The 12,734-nt window shown below is 37.3% G+C and overlaps 1 protein-coding gene across 1 annotated transcript; it reads left to right on the top strand.

Moving 5' to 3' along the window:
* Nucleotides 1-1,217: 1,217 nt before the first annotated feature.
* LOC115626111 (probable cytochrome P450 9h1) lies at nt 1,218-9,105 on the top strand. Its single transcript, XM_030521365.1, is given in 7 exon segments — nt 1,218-1,234; nt 3,515-3,539; nt 4,344-4,430; nt 4,491-4,658; nt 4,712-4,805; nt 7,499-8,187; nt 8,251-9,105. Coding segments are annotated over 7 exon segments (1,935 nt in total).
* Nucleotides 9,106-12,734: the final 3,629 nt, after the last annotated feature.

A 12,734-nucleotide genomic window follows, 5' to 3' on the forward strand; every position in this document is an offset into this window, starting at 1 on the left:
ACAGAACATTTCACAATGCTTTCGAGCTGCAAGTCCATTGGCGACCAGTTGCTGTTTGCAGCTCCAATGGTCGGTGGCGGACAAAAAACTGCAGCAAGCATTTCCCGAGCAATGCATCAAGCGTCGAGGCAAGCACAAAAAGTTAACATGACCATGAATTTGCGCTGCCAAAGTTCATTTTTAATTTAATGCTGACAAAACCCAAGAAACAATCTATAAGCCAGCAAGCCCGCAAGCCCGCAAGCGTGTAAGCGTGGCTCTCGATGCTAGCATCATTGTTGCTGCTGTTGCTCGCCAAAGTTGTTGATATCTATTACTACAGATTTGAAGTAGTCCGCCGTCGTCTCAACTCACTTAACTTGGCTGCCATTGGGCGACATGGCCCTTTAAGACAGTTGCCAGTTGAATGGAACCTGCTACTGACTGCTAACTGGTAACTGGCGAGCGAGCCAGCCAGCAGACCTCTGCACCGTGTCTACAGTACTTAATATTTCGAAAAATATTAGTTCTGTATAAACAATCCATATTATCTATGGGCAGTCCGCTTAATATTCTTTAAATTGCAAGAAAGAATTACTTGTAGTAAAGGAAAGATATCAATTAATTGGAAAGCATTTTGAAAATCATCTTCAACACCTTTGGAGAGTAAGAAAAAAACAAAGCAAACTAAATTTATTAAAATTATCTATTCGAGTTCTATCTAATATTTGTTGGCTTAGAAACATTGGTATGAATTTAAAATAAGTGAGATTTCTGCACACTTAGACGATGCGCACATTAATCTAGATTTATGTGCTGTTCTTTGGAATTCTTTGAATTGTAAATAATCATTTTTAATATTTTATACAATATACAGACAAAGAATTAAGAGAAATTAATGCATTCTCACTGCAATAAATTAATATTAACAAAAAATTAATAATGCGAAATTATTTGTTTATTTCATTTAAAAAACTCAAATAATATAGGGAAATTTATGGTGAGAATCGAATCGAATATATTTCACACTTCAAAAATATCATTATACAACAAATTAAAACCCTATTTATAAAAAGACTGACATAATAATATAATACATAATAGAATAGTTGTAACTCCACTCATACATTTAATAATCAACTACTTTAGCAGAGTTACTGATTGCTAAAAGGAACTATAAATCCATAAGGTTGATTCCAATATAATACTAATTTTTATGTAGTTATAAAGCTGAAAAAATGTATGAATATTTTCAGCAGACATACACAGAATCTGTCTTGGAGTTGGAGAAGCGATTTGGTTTAACGAGTCGATCACATATTAGAAACAACCAAGTGCCTTATGACGTGCATATTGACCAATTGCCATCGGTTTTGGTTGTGCAAAGGGAGAAGGAAGCATCTCCTACATCATAACCAGTATATATTTATAATGTGCACGACGAGGGAAATCTATACAGAAAAATATCTGCCTATCCGGCTGCCTGTATGAACACCTGGATTTTGGCTGAGCACACATTGACCAAACATTTTATATAGACTTTCCTTATCTCCAGGCAACATGAGTCAATTTAATTTTTTTATTTCTTCCGCCCCTCCTTCATCTATAGAGTTTCGTTCATGATTTGAAAGCTACACAAATCAAATTAATGAATACATATAATTCTCACAAATTGTTTTGAAATGAATCCAAATCGGGTTCACTCCAGTATTATTCCCACAAACTGTTGGAGCGGGATCGCTCTTCTTTTTGCTTCCGCAGTAGCATTCACTTTTGTTTTTGTTGATTAACAATATAAATCTATATATATTAGGTTTATCAATTGGAATGTAAACATCGAAGTTGAAGTCGCTGCATTCTAAATAAAAGAATAATTAAATAAATAACAAATGAGAAATCTATGTCGTGCATTTTATTTGCAACGTATTCTGAATACTGTCTGTTATTGGAGTTTAAGTTCAGCTCTAACATCAAAAGCACGGCCTGGTATAGTATTGCTAGGCATATCGGCCAGTGATTTATTTGGGGAATTAAAATCCGGTTTCTGCAATACTACAGACGCTATGTTTCTATTTAAGATATCATCTCTTTTTTAGTTCACCATCTTGAACACAATTTACACTGTGCAGTAGCAATATTCTGGTGAAATAGGGCGAGGGGCAGTACATGACAATGACATGACAGTTGGCTACACTGGGCTACAAGGCACGTAGCGTGTTGCTGTTAGGATTTGGATTTGGATTTGGTTTTGCCAACGCTAGTGCGCATATCAAAGGGAAGAAAAACTACAAAACACTTATGTGGGTGACAAATAGAAAGAAAGGCGTGCGGGGACGGGTGGACCGAGGCATTGAAAGAAAAATGTCTGCTGCTGTGAGTAGATTAAAGGAATGGAGTGAAAGCAAAAGGAGCAGCACACAAGCACAAAGAATGAAAATGGCGTTCGTTGTATATATGAGACGTAATAATAATAGAGGCACACGACGTGGTAGTGCCAGAGTTTTGTTTGGCTTCCATATGTCGTTAGCAATACTAGTGAGGTGGATGTTGGTTGAGGGAAGGCGGATGGCGGAAGGACACTGAGCTGTGCGACAGCCTGACTGTCATTTTGTTTTACAATTTGCTGTTGCCAAAATGTTGAGAGGAGAAACTCAAATACGCTTTTGGAATCTGGTCGTCTTTATCTAAACAAGATCGAGCTGAGCTCTTCTCTGCTTATCCCGCTAAGCACTGAGCATTTTGACATATTCTTTGTCATTTAAAATCATTTTGCAAGTTTCTACTTGAATTTACCTTCGCCTTTTTGCTATTGTTGTTGCTGTTGTTTTTCACTTGTTAAGCGGATTTCCCCATTTTGCCGCACAGTTGAACTTAGCTCCGGTTAGGCGGCATTTTGTCGTGGACAATCATGGATTGTAAAATAGCACAAACTATTCGAAGACAGCCTGTCTGCTCGTCCAGGATGAACCCCTGGATTTCGGAAACGGCCGAGAGCACATTGACTAAAATCGGTACAGAATAGACCACAATTCCACAATTCCAAAACTGTTTATGTCTATATTACAATTTGTAATAAGAATTGATTTTTATTAAATTAAATGAATTAATTACATAAAAAGTCTTTCTCTTATTTAATGATTTTTGAGATTTTCTTTAAACTTAACAAGAGAGAACGCTACAGTCGAGCAAGCCCGACAGTGTAATACCCTGTACCCAGGTAAACTTCCGTCACTGAGTTATATGCGCCCATAGCATCAGCAAAAAGAGGAGAAAGAAGAGCGAACTTGTCGCTGTAGTTTGGTGGGGTTGTACTGGCGAGAACTTGTTTTGCTAATAACTTTTCTTAGAATTGACCGAATTGAATAAACAACAAACAATTGATTAAACAACAGTAGATAATTACTTGTATATATAAATTATGTGTGCAAAGTTTGGTTTAGGTAGCATTTGAAATGTGGACGCTATTGACGAAATTCTGTAGCGGGGCAAGGGGGGAAAATTAAAAAAAAAAAACCGCGTCCTTTCTCGGACCTAGGAGAATCTGGATGCCAACTTTGGTTATTCTAGCTAGTTTCTGAGATCCTTGCGTTCATCGAGACGGACAGGCGGACATGTCTAGATCGATTTCTCTCGTCATGCTGATTCAGAATATATATGTATATGTACCCGTAGGTCAAAGATGTTTTCAGGTTATTAGGTTTCGCAACGTAATTAAACATTTTTTTGCCAAATCAAACAACTCTGCGACTTGTTTAAACAAGAACACGGCTGATAGCAATGTATTTCTACTTGAATAAACACAATTAAAATGAACTATTTGACTATTAATAAACTATTAAATCCATATTAATGTCTTAATTACGGGTTTAAATACTAAATTTGTGTTTAATCTGATAATTTCGAAAGCAATCACCATTAAAATGACTCCGAATTTCAATTGCAATGTCTCTGACTCTCATAGTACTTCACGCGATTTTATCGCTACTGCCTTCCTGCAGTACTTTTAGGCCGATTCTGAGAGCAGTTTTCGCTTATGGCGAAAATACAGTTTAAATCGCTAATTCGTGTACAATCAGTGATTAGTGTAAAGCGTTTCTGTTTGAATAAACATAAATAAATATATAACAATTAAATTCATATTAATGCCTTAATGCCTTAATTATGGCTTTCAAATACTACAAAAGCGTTTTACCATAAAATTTCCAAAGTAGTCACATTTGTGTTCTTTCAAATTTCAAAACGCTATGTCTCTGACCCTCAAAGTGTTTTGCGTGAATTTATTGCTACTGCCTTCCTGCAGTATTCAGGACAAATATACGAATGTAAAGTGCGAAAGCTTGGATAAATCCTTCTGCGACTTTCAGGTCTGCAGGCTAAAGCTGTTGAGACGCGGAGTAGTTGGTCTGAACATAACAGTGAACCTCTTTCACGTTCCGGTTTCACAAGTGTCTGTAAGTCGAGTCTAAATCATAATTATAATAGCCGCCAAGCTAAACGTGCTATGATCTCAGGTCAATTTAAGCTTATGGCGAAAATACAGCGGATATCGCTTCTATATGTACAATCAAACGGCGGATTTTTGCAAGTTCATGGACAAAAGAGGGAATCTGTCGTTTATGCGCATAGTGCTGGATGCGTTGGTAAAAAATTCCAATATTAATCACACCTGTCCATATGATGTAAGCAAGAAAAATATTAAGACGATTGATTTACTAACTATCCAAAAACTCAGCATGACATCATAGTGGAGAATCAAGTATTCTCTCCAGATTCGATACGTTGGATGCCCGTTCCACCCGGGGAATATAAGTTTCAAATAATTGTCGGTGCTTATAATGACTGGAAAGCAAAGGTTGAAGTTTTTGTGGAGCGAACTGAAAATTAATAATGTTTGTGGGTCGAATTCGAAATATAGCGAATCATTTGATTATGGTGGTGGAAAGCACAATTTTTAGTACATCGCAATATTATACACTTTCAGCATTTTCTACAACGTTATGACAGGACAAATACTATGTAACCACAAAATAAATTTAAGCTCAGCTACGTTGCTGTTTAGAAGCTAATGGAAATTATATTTGGGGGTGGGTCGAAATTTGCTAAAAATAATTTACATATTGTATACCAGATATACTTAGAAAGAAGATATACTTTGAAATTATAATAATGACTGAAGCAGAACTTATTGCTTCTCATTGTTCGTATATACTGCTTGGCTTAGATTCGTTTTGGAGCTCTTTTACGCCAGCTCGATGCCAATTCGAGAATCTTGAAAGCATTCTTCAGAAACAAAAAAATTTAGGGCATCATTATTAATATATTTCAATGAAACATTTTGATGAAATGTGTGAGATTAGTAAGGAGAATTTAGGAAAGAGTGAAATGAAATACATAATAAGAAGTTTTTTTTGACAACCTGAAAAATGTTTGTTATATAATAACTTCTTATCAACATTCGCATACATTTTTATAACCTGAACCCAAATGAATGTATTAGCTTAGTGCGAATGCACCTAATTCTGTTCTTACACGGTCTTTTTTACAGGATTTTGTTTTAACACGGATTGAAAATTAATAATTATATATAAAATTACATATAAATATAATATAAAATTATATATAAAGTTACACGACTTTATTCCATTTAGCACGATTCGAAAAATCACAAAATAAATACAATAAATAAAAACACACACAGCATTTAATAAAATAAACATAAATCCTTGTTTTTTCACCAATTTTTGTAGGTTTTAGAGATAAGGAACCTATTTTTGGCACAAAGGTATATACTATATATTCTCGACCAGTATGACATGCTGCGTTAATGTCCGTCTGTCTGTACGTATAGATTGTACAGGATATATTATTGTTGGACCTGATTAACGCCGGCTTTCCACTATTGTTTTCTGTTTAAGTTTGCAATTCGAATGTTTAGATTTATGAGTAAATAATTTATAAATGTATTCGAAAATTGTAAAAGTATTTCTCATTATCATGAATGCATTTAGCAATACTTTGTATAAAATACATATATTGAGCGATAATGTTAATGAGAACCTGTCGATTTGATAAGATAAAGCTTGATGAATAATGAGAGTAAAGTTATAATTGTGCTCAGAATACAATAACATTTTTAAAGTTATCACTTACACAACAAAATATTTAATGAATCATGGATAGATATGAAATAGAAATGAAGGAAATATAAACTGAACCTAACTGACATACAAATTGTGCGAATTACGATATTATTTGGATACAGTTGCTTACACATTTGCTTATCGTTGGCTATTTCACAACGCACTGAAATACCCTCCGGGTGTAAAAACGGGTATATTCGGTTGGTGCAGAGTATGCAACAGGCGGAAGGCAACATCTTCGACCCTATAAAGTGTATATATTCTTAGTCAGCGTGACGAGACCAAACTTCGTATGGAGACTATTCTAGTCCTTAGGCAATATTAATAAACTCATTTGAGTTTATTTACAGGAATTCATCAATACTGTCCATATTTCCAAAGCCACATAAACCAAACTCTGCACACGTAATAAGTATGTATATAATTTGTATAATATAAATCGGTAAATTGAAAAAAAAAAAAACAATTTCATTTCAGTACTAAGTCCAGAAACTGCAGGGAGAGGTTCTCGATTCTTCATCTTCTTTTTGCCTCTTCTATGGTCGTGTATAACTCAGCGGCGGAAGTTTGTCTGGGTAGAGGGTATTTCACTGTCGGGCTTGCTCCACTGTACTATTGTCTATTTTGTACATTGGCTCTCTTTCGAAATGTAGTCGTATATAACATACATACATGGCCTGTTCAAAAGAAAAGGGATATTTTGAATTGTTTTTTTGAAAAGCATTTATTTATTCAACAATATTTATTTTAAAGTAATTTCCCTCAGACATAATGCACTTATGCCAGCGCTTCTCTCAATTATCGAAGCATTTCCGAAATGCAATTTTCGGTATGACCATCAGCTCGTTCTTCGATTGTGATTTTATCTCATCAAATGTGGCAAAACGGTTTCCGTTTATTGGTCCCTTCAGTTTTGAGAATAGGAAAAATTTGCAAGGAGCGACCTATGTATATCTAAGGGGGATTGCTTTGAAGGGGTCAAGATGGATATTGATGAATAAATAAATGCTTTTCAAGCGAATTCAATATTCACCTTTTATTATGAACAGATCTTGTACATATATGTGTACGCAAATGTTCCATAACTTCCTTGTAGTATTCCTTATTTACCGTACAATCTGTTGGCAAGAACACGCTTTGTAATCGAAGATAACAGTGAGCTAAACCTTCACCTTTTCTTTTGAACAGACCTCGTACATACGAGTACATACAGATCTTAATAATGATACGACGAGTGAGGGCGGGCGATATCTAGCTGCAGAGCTATAAACATGGTGAACACATATTCTGCTTTGTCAGTAATGAATGAACAAATAAGTCGCGCAGGTCGGATGGCACAAACGAAATGGCTTTTGCAATTATCGCGTTAGTATTCGCAGCTATTGGGCTGCTCTACAAATGGCTAGTGTCGAAACATCACACCTTTAGCGAGCGCGGTGTGCCCCATGAAGCACCTTCGGTGCTGCTGGGCAACATAAAGCTCAGAGCTCTGCTGGGTCAGGAGCCCATGCTGCAGTCCGTGATCGATCTGCATTTGAAGTTTAAAAACTGCAAAGTGTATGGAGTTTACAATATGCTGAACCCGGTCTTTGTACTGCGCGATGCCGAGCTGATCAAAAAAGTTGGCATCAAAGATTTTGATCATTTTTCCAATCATCGTTCCGCGCTCAGTGATTCGACGGAGCCTTTGCTATCGAGAAGTCTCATAGCATTGAAGGACCAGAAGTGGAGGGAGATGAGGAATACGCTGACGCCCTCGTTTACTGGCAGCAAAATGCGGGCCATGTACGAGCTAATCAACGCCTGCAGCCTTGAGGGGATCAAATATATTGGGGACGAGCTGAGACGAAGCCAGGAATCAAACACTGAAGGCATAGAACTGGAGATGAAGGATTACTTTACCCGTTTTGCCAACGATGTCATAGCATCTGCTGCCTTCGGCATCAAGGTTAACTCTTTCGTGCAAAAGGATAATGAGTTCTATACCATTGGTCAATCGGTGACACAGTTTAAGGGCTGGGCGATGGTCAGGGCGATTCTATACGGAATCATTCCTCGAATTATGAAGGTAGTTACCGACATTCTTTTACTAAGTATAACAATTGATAATTAAAATGAATTTACTTAAAAGGCACTGCGCATTAGGCTCTTCGATCAAACGAATATAGACTACTTTAATGGATTAGTGTTCGATGCCATGAAGTATCGCAAAGAACACAATATAATTCGACCCGATATGGTACATTTGCTAATGGAGGCCAAGCGTCAGTTTGAACAGCAACAATGATCCACCCAAAACATCGGCGATGGGGATCAGCACGCAGAGTTCAACGATGAGGACTTGTTGGCGCAGTGCTTGCTCTTTTTCTTTGCGGGATTTGAAACCGTTTCCACTTGTCTTTGTTTCGCCACTTACGAGCTGTGCATGAGTCCTGATGTGCAGTCCAAGCTATATACAGAGATCTTAGCTGTGGAGCAGGAGCTTCAAGGCAAGCCCTTGGACTACGACACGCTCACGAAAATGAAGTACATGGATATGGTCATATCGGAATCCTTGAGAAAATGGCCTCCAGCCCTTGTCACTAATCGGTTGTGCAGTGCGGATATCGATTTGCGCGACGAGAACAATGAGTTGGTGGTCAAGCTGAAGAAGAATGATGTTCTTCATGTGCCCATTCTGGCCATGCATCATGATCCAGAGAATTTCCCAGAGCCCGAAAGTTTCAACCCAGAACGCTTTTCAGATGAGCAAAAGCATCAGATCAAGCCCTTCACGTATTTGCCTTTTGGCGTAGGTCCACGTAATTGCATCGGCAGCCGGTTCGCCCTAATGGAAGTAAAGTCTATTATTTACCATTTGGTGTTGAACTTCAATTTGGTGCCGGCGAGAAAAACTGTGCGGGATATGTTAAGGAATATAACCGGCTTGCGTTTTCAGCCCAAAGATAAATTTTGGCTTAAATATGTGCCGAGGGAAAGAACCTGAGAGTTAAGTTCAACAAGTATATCCTTTTACTCTTTCGGTAGAGGCTATGCGAATTATAAACAAATTTAAAATCATTTATTAGTACTGTACACCATGATTTTTGATTTAAACAAGTGGAGAAGCTGAAATACTCTGTACATATGCATGTTTAGAATAATGAAAGAAACTAAAAAGATTAAACTAGAAAGCAATGCTAAAGTCGAGCAGGCTCAACTCTTAAATACTGTGTATCAGAAAAAAACCACAAACTCGTCCTTTCTCGGACTTAGGACAATCTGGATACCAAGTTTGGTTATTCTAGCTCTTGTACTTGCTGAGATCCTTGCGTTCATACAGACGGACGGACGGACGGACAGACGGACATGGCTATATCGACTTGTCTTGGATGTCCGTTTCACCCGGGGAATATAAGCTTCAAATAATTGTCGGTGCTTATAATGACTGGAAAGCAAAGGTTGAAGTTTTTGTGGAGCGAACTGAAAATTAACAATTTGAGATTTTTAATCTTTAAAAAATCAATGTCTGTGTTGCATTTTCAACATCAATAGTATTTTTCTCATAAGTTGACTTGTGAACAGTATTTCAATGCGTAGCAATAGACCGATTTGCTTTAACATTATGTCACGACCAATTAAAATATAAACAAAATAAATATAAAATCAGCTACATTGCTTTGTTGCTATTTAGAAGCTAATGGAAATTTGATTTGAGGGGTCGATCAAAATTCGTAAAAATAATATGCATACTGTATACCAGATATACTTAGAATATATCAGAGTTTTGAATTTACAATGTTGACATAAGCAGCGTTTTTTGCATCAAAAGCTCCTTAACATATCAATGTGACTGTTTTAAAGCAAGAATTGAAAAGATGTAATTTATTTGTTGTACATGAAAGTCAGTTTGGAAGAAGAAATACCGTAGGCCCTAAATAGGAAATAAATGTATAAACTAGTTTATAAATTGGGAAAGCAGATTTTGAAATGGCGTATATATTGAGATACAATTTACGATGCAGCGACAAATATGTATCTTCAACGCCAAACATACTCAAAACGAAGTTGTTTTTAAAAAGAGATTGAAATGATTTCGAATCCGATTTGAATGCTGCATATGGTTTAAAAACTCCATCTTTGAAAAGAAAGTAACTCTTGCATGGCTTGGATTGGGGTTTAATATAAAGTACTATGTATACCAAGTCGCCTTTTCCAGCTGGGATTAAATGAGTTATGTTCCGACATTATTGTTAGTGTTGTTGTTGTTGTTGTTTTAGCTGCTTCTCCACTTGTCGTTGTCGTCACGTTTTTTGTGCAACAGCAGCAAGTTTTTTGGCCAACCAGCCAGCGAGGCAGCCACACCCATGACAGGCAGCCAAGTCTCTGCCGGAATTTTGATTAAAAATGTTTTTAGATATTAGATAGCATTTAGTCTCATACACACACATGCACACACACACAGAGACACACACACACACGTATACGTACTGCTGCACGCACGAAGAGGTCTTTGCTGTTTTTTTGCCGCTGTCGTCGCCTACGGTTTGTGGGCGTGGCCCATGTTGTTTTCCCATAAAGCTGTTAACTACTTAAGTGTAATTTATGGCATGCGATATTATTCTGTTGTCATGTTTGCTAAAAGTTTTACATGCGCCCCAGAGCCGGCAAGCAAAACCAATGCAAAAACTTAAACTACAGGCTAAAAGTATCTGCTGGCAATATGCTAGGCGCCGGCTTTGTCAAGTTGGTCCTGGTCCTTAGCACAAATTTTCTTACGGCACGAGACATACATGAAATAGTTTCAGTCACTTGGCCTGCCCTGGCCCGGCAGTTAGTCAACTCGTCGTCGCCATCCTCAGACATCCTGTTAACAATTCTTTGCATATTTTTGGGCTGGTCGGTGCGGTCTGTTGCGACTGCAGATGTTTTGCGGCTAGTTTTGGGGGCCATGTGTACAAGTATATTAGCACTTAATAAATGAACAGGTTATGGCCAAGTTGTGCCTCAAAGTTTCTCAAGATGAACTGATAAGTCGATGGACAAGTGAAGGCAGTGCAAAATGTTGTCATAGCTCTTGACAGATAATCGCTTGCACACTTTTGATCTTGGGAAAGCAAATAAACAGATCTGATTTTCAAAAAGTTGGTGTGGCTGTTTGCAGAAGTCCGTCTTTAAATTTCTATTTATTTGATTCTTTTAGCCTCAATCTATCATCTGAGCTGTCCTCCAATCGGTTCTAGGACTCGCCGTAACTTTTGAGTTCGCAAGTTTTTGCTAATTGATTTAAATACAAGCTGTCCTCGATTCTTTATATTATTAATCAAATTTGGCAATTGCAACCTGTCAGTGCCCATGTGCCCGTATGTTAAGTTTCATGGTGATGGACCAATTTTAAAGGAAGTTTTAGTTTAGTAAATATAACCTCTGCCTAAGCTCTGACAGCGGCTGTTGTTGTTGCTTTGGCTCAACTCTGCACTGCACACATCCTTATACATCATACCCGATCGAACAATTTCGTTTATTGCTTTTTCTTTATTAAAAAACAAGATAGAACGCTACAGTCGAGCAAGCCCGACAGTAAAATAGCCTGTACTCTCCACAAAAAAAGAAAAATTAAAAAAAAAAAAATTTAAAAAAAAATTAAATTATTAAAAAAAATTAATGAATTAATTAATTAAATTAAATTAGAATATATGTTTATGTTTAGTTTTAACAGCATACATTTACATCACGTACCTATGCGTGTTTATATGCGTGTATGTATGCAGCACAAAGTTGAACCAAAGCAGCAACAACAACAACAGCTGCGGGCAGCGCTGCCGACAGAGGCAGCGCATGAGCAGCGATTTTACTTATGGCTATAACTTTCTTCAGAATTGACCTATCATGATGAAATTTGGCACACGGACACATTAGTACTAACTGGATGTACCTACCAAAATTGATTTCAAAATTCCGAGAATTACGGAAGTTATAAGAAAAAACACGAATTGCGGGGGAGTGGGGGGGTGCATCGAAAAAAAACTCAAACTCGTACTTTCTCGGTCTTAGGAGAATATGGAAACCAAGTTTGGTTATTCTAGCTCTTATACTTTCTGAGATCCTTGCGTTCATACGGACAGACGGACAGACAGACGGACAGACGGACGGACGGACAAGGCTATATCGACTCGGCTTCTCATCCTGATCAAGAATATATATACTTTGTGGGGTCTGCCACGCCTCCTTCTGTGTGTTACATACATGCGCACAAAACTAGTATAGCCTTTCACCCTTTGGGTACAGGCTATAAAAAGTTATAATTATTCTTCACAACGGTACATAGTCTTTCAAAGCCTTTCCACTTGTTTTGTGTTAAGTAAAAGAAGCCTTTCTTTCTAAATTTCGCAGGCTCTACAGCTGTCTTGATAGTGTTTTAGCCACGAAAATATTGGATTTTTAAACGTGGTAAGATATCGCATTTCCGATGTCGGCTTCAGCTTGTAACCAGCGGCTTTATCAAGACAACCGCTGCAATTATTGGCTTTAGATAAATTCACAAAGTTATTTTGTAGTTTTCAACATACATACATTTCCAGGTATTTGGAAATATTTAGCAGCCGTGTCAAGGTTAATTGATTTAACATCTAAAAT

The sequence above is a fragment of the Scaptodrosophila lebanonensis genome, unplaced genomic scaffold, assembly GCF_003285725.1.
Source record: "Scaptodrosophila lebanonensis strain 11010-0011.00,11010-0021.00 unplaced genomic scaffold, SlebRS2 tig00000080-arrow-pilon, whole genome shotgun sequence".
NCBI classification, from domain to species: Eukaryota; Metazoa; Arthropoda; class Insecta; order Diptera; family Drosophilidae; genus Scaptodrosophila; species Scaptodrosophila lebanonensis.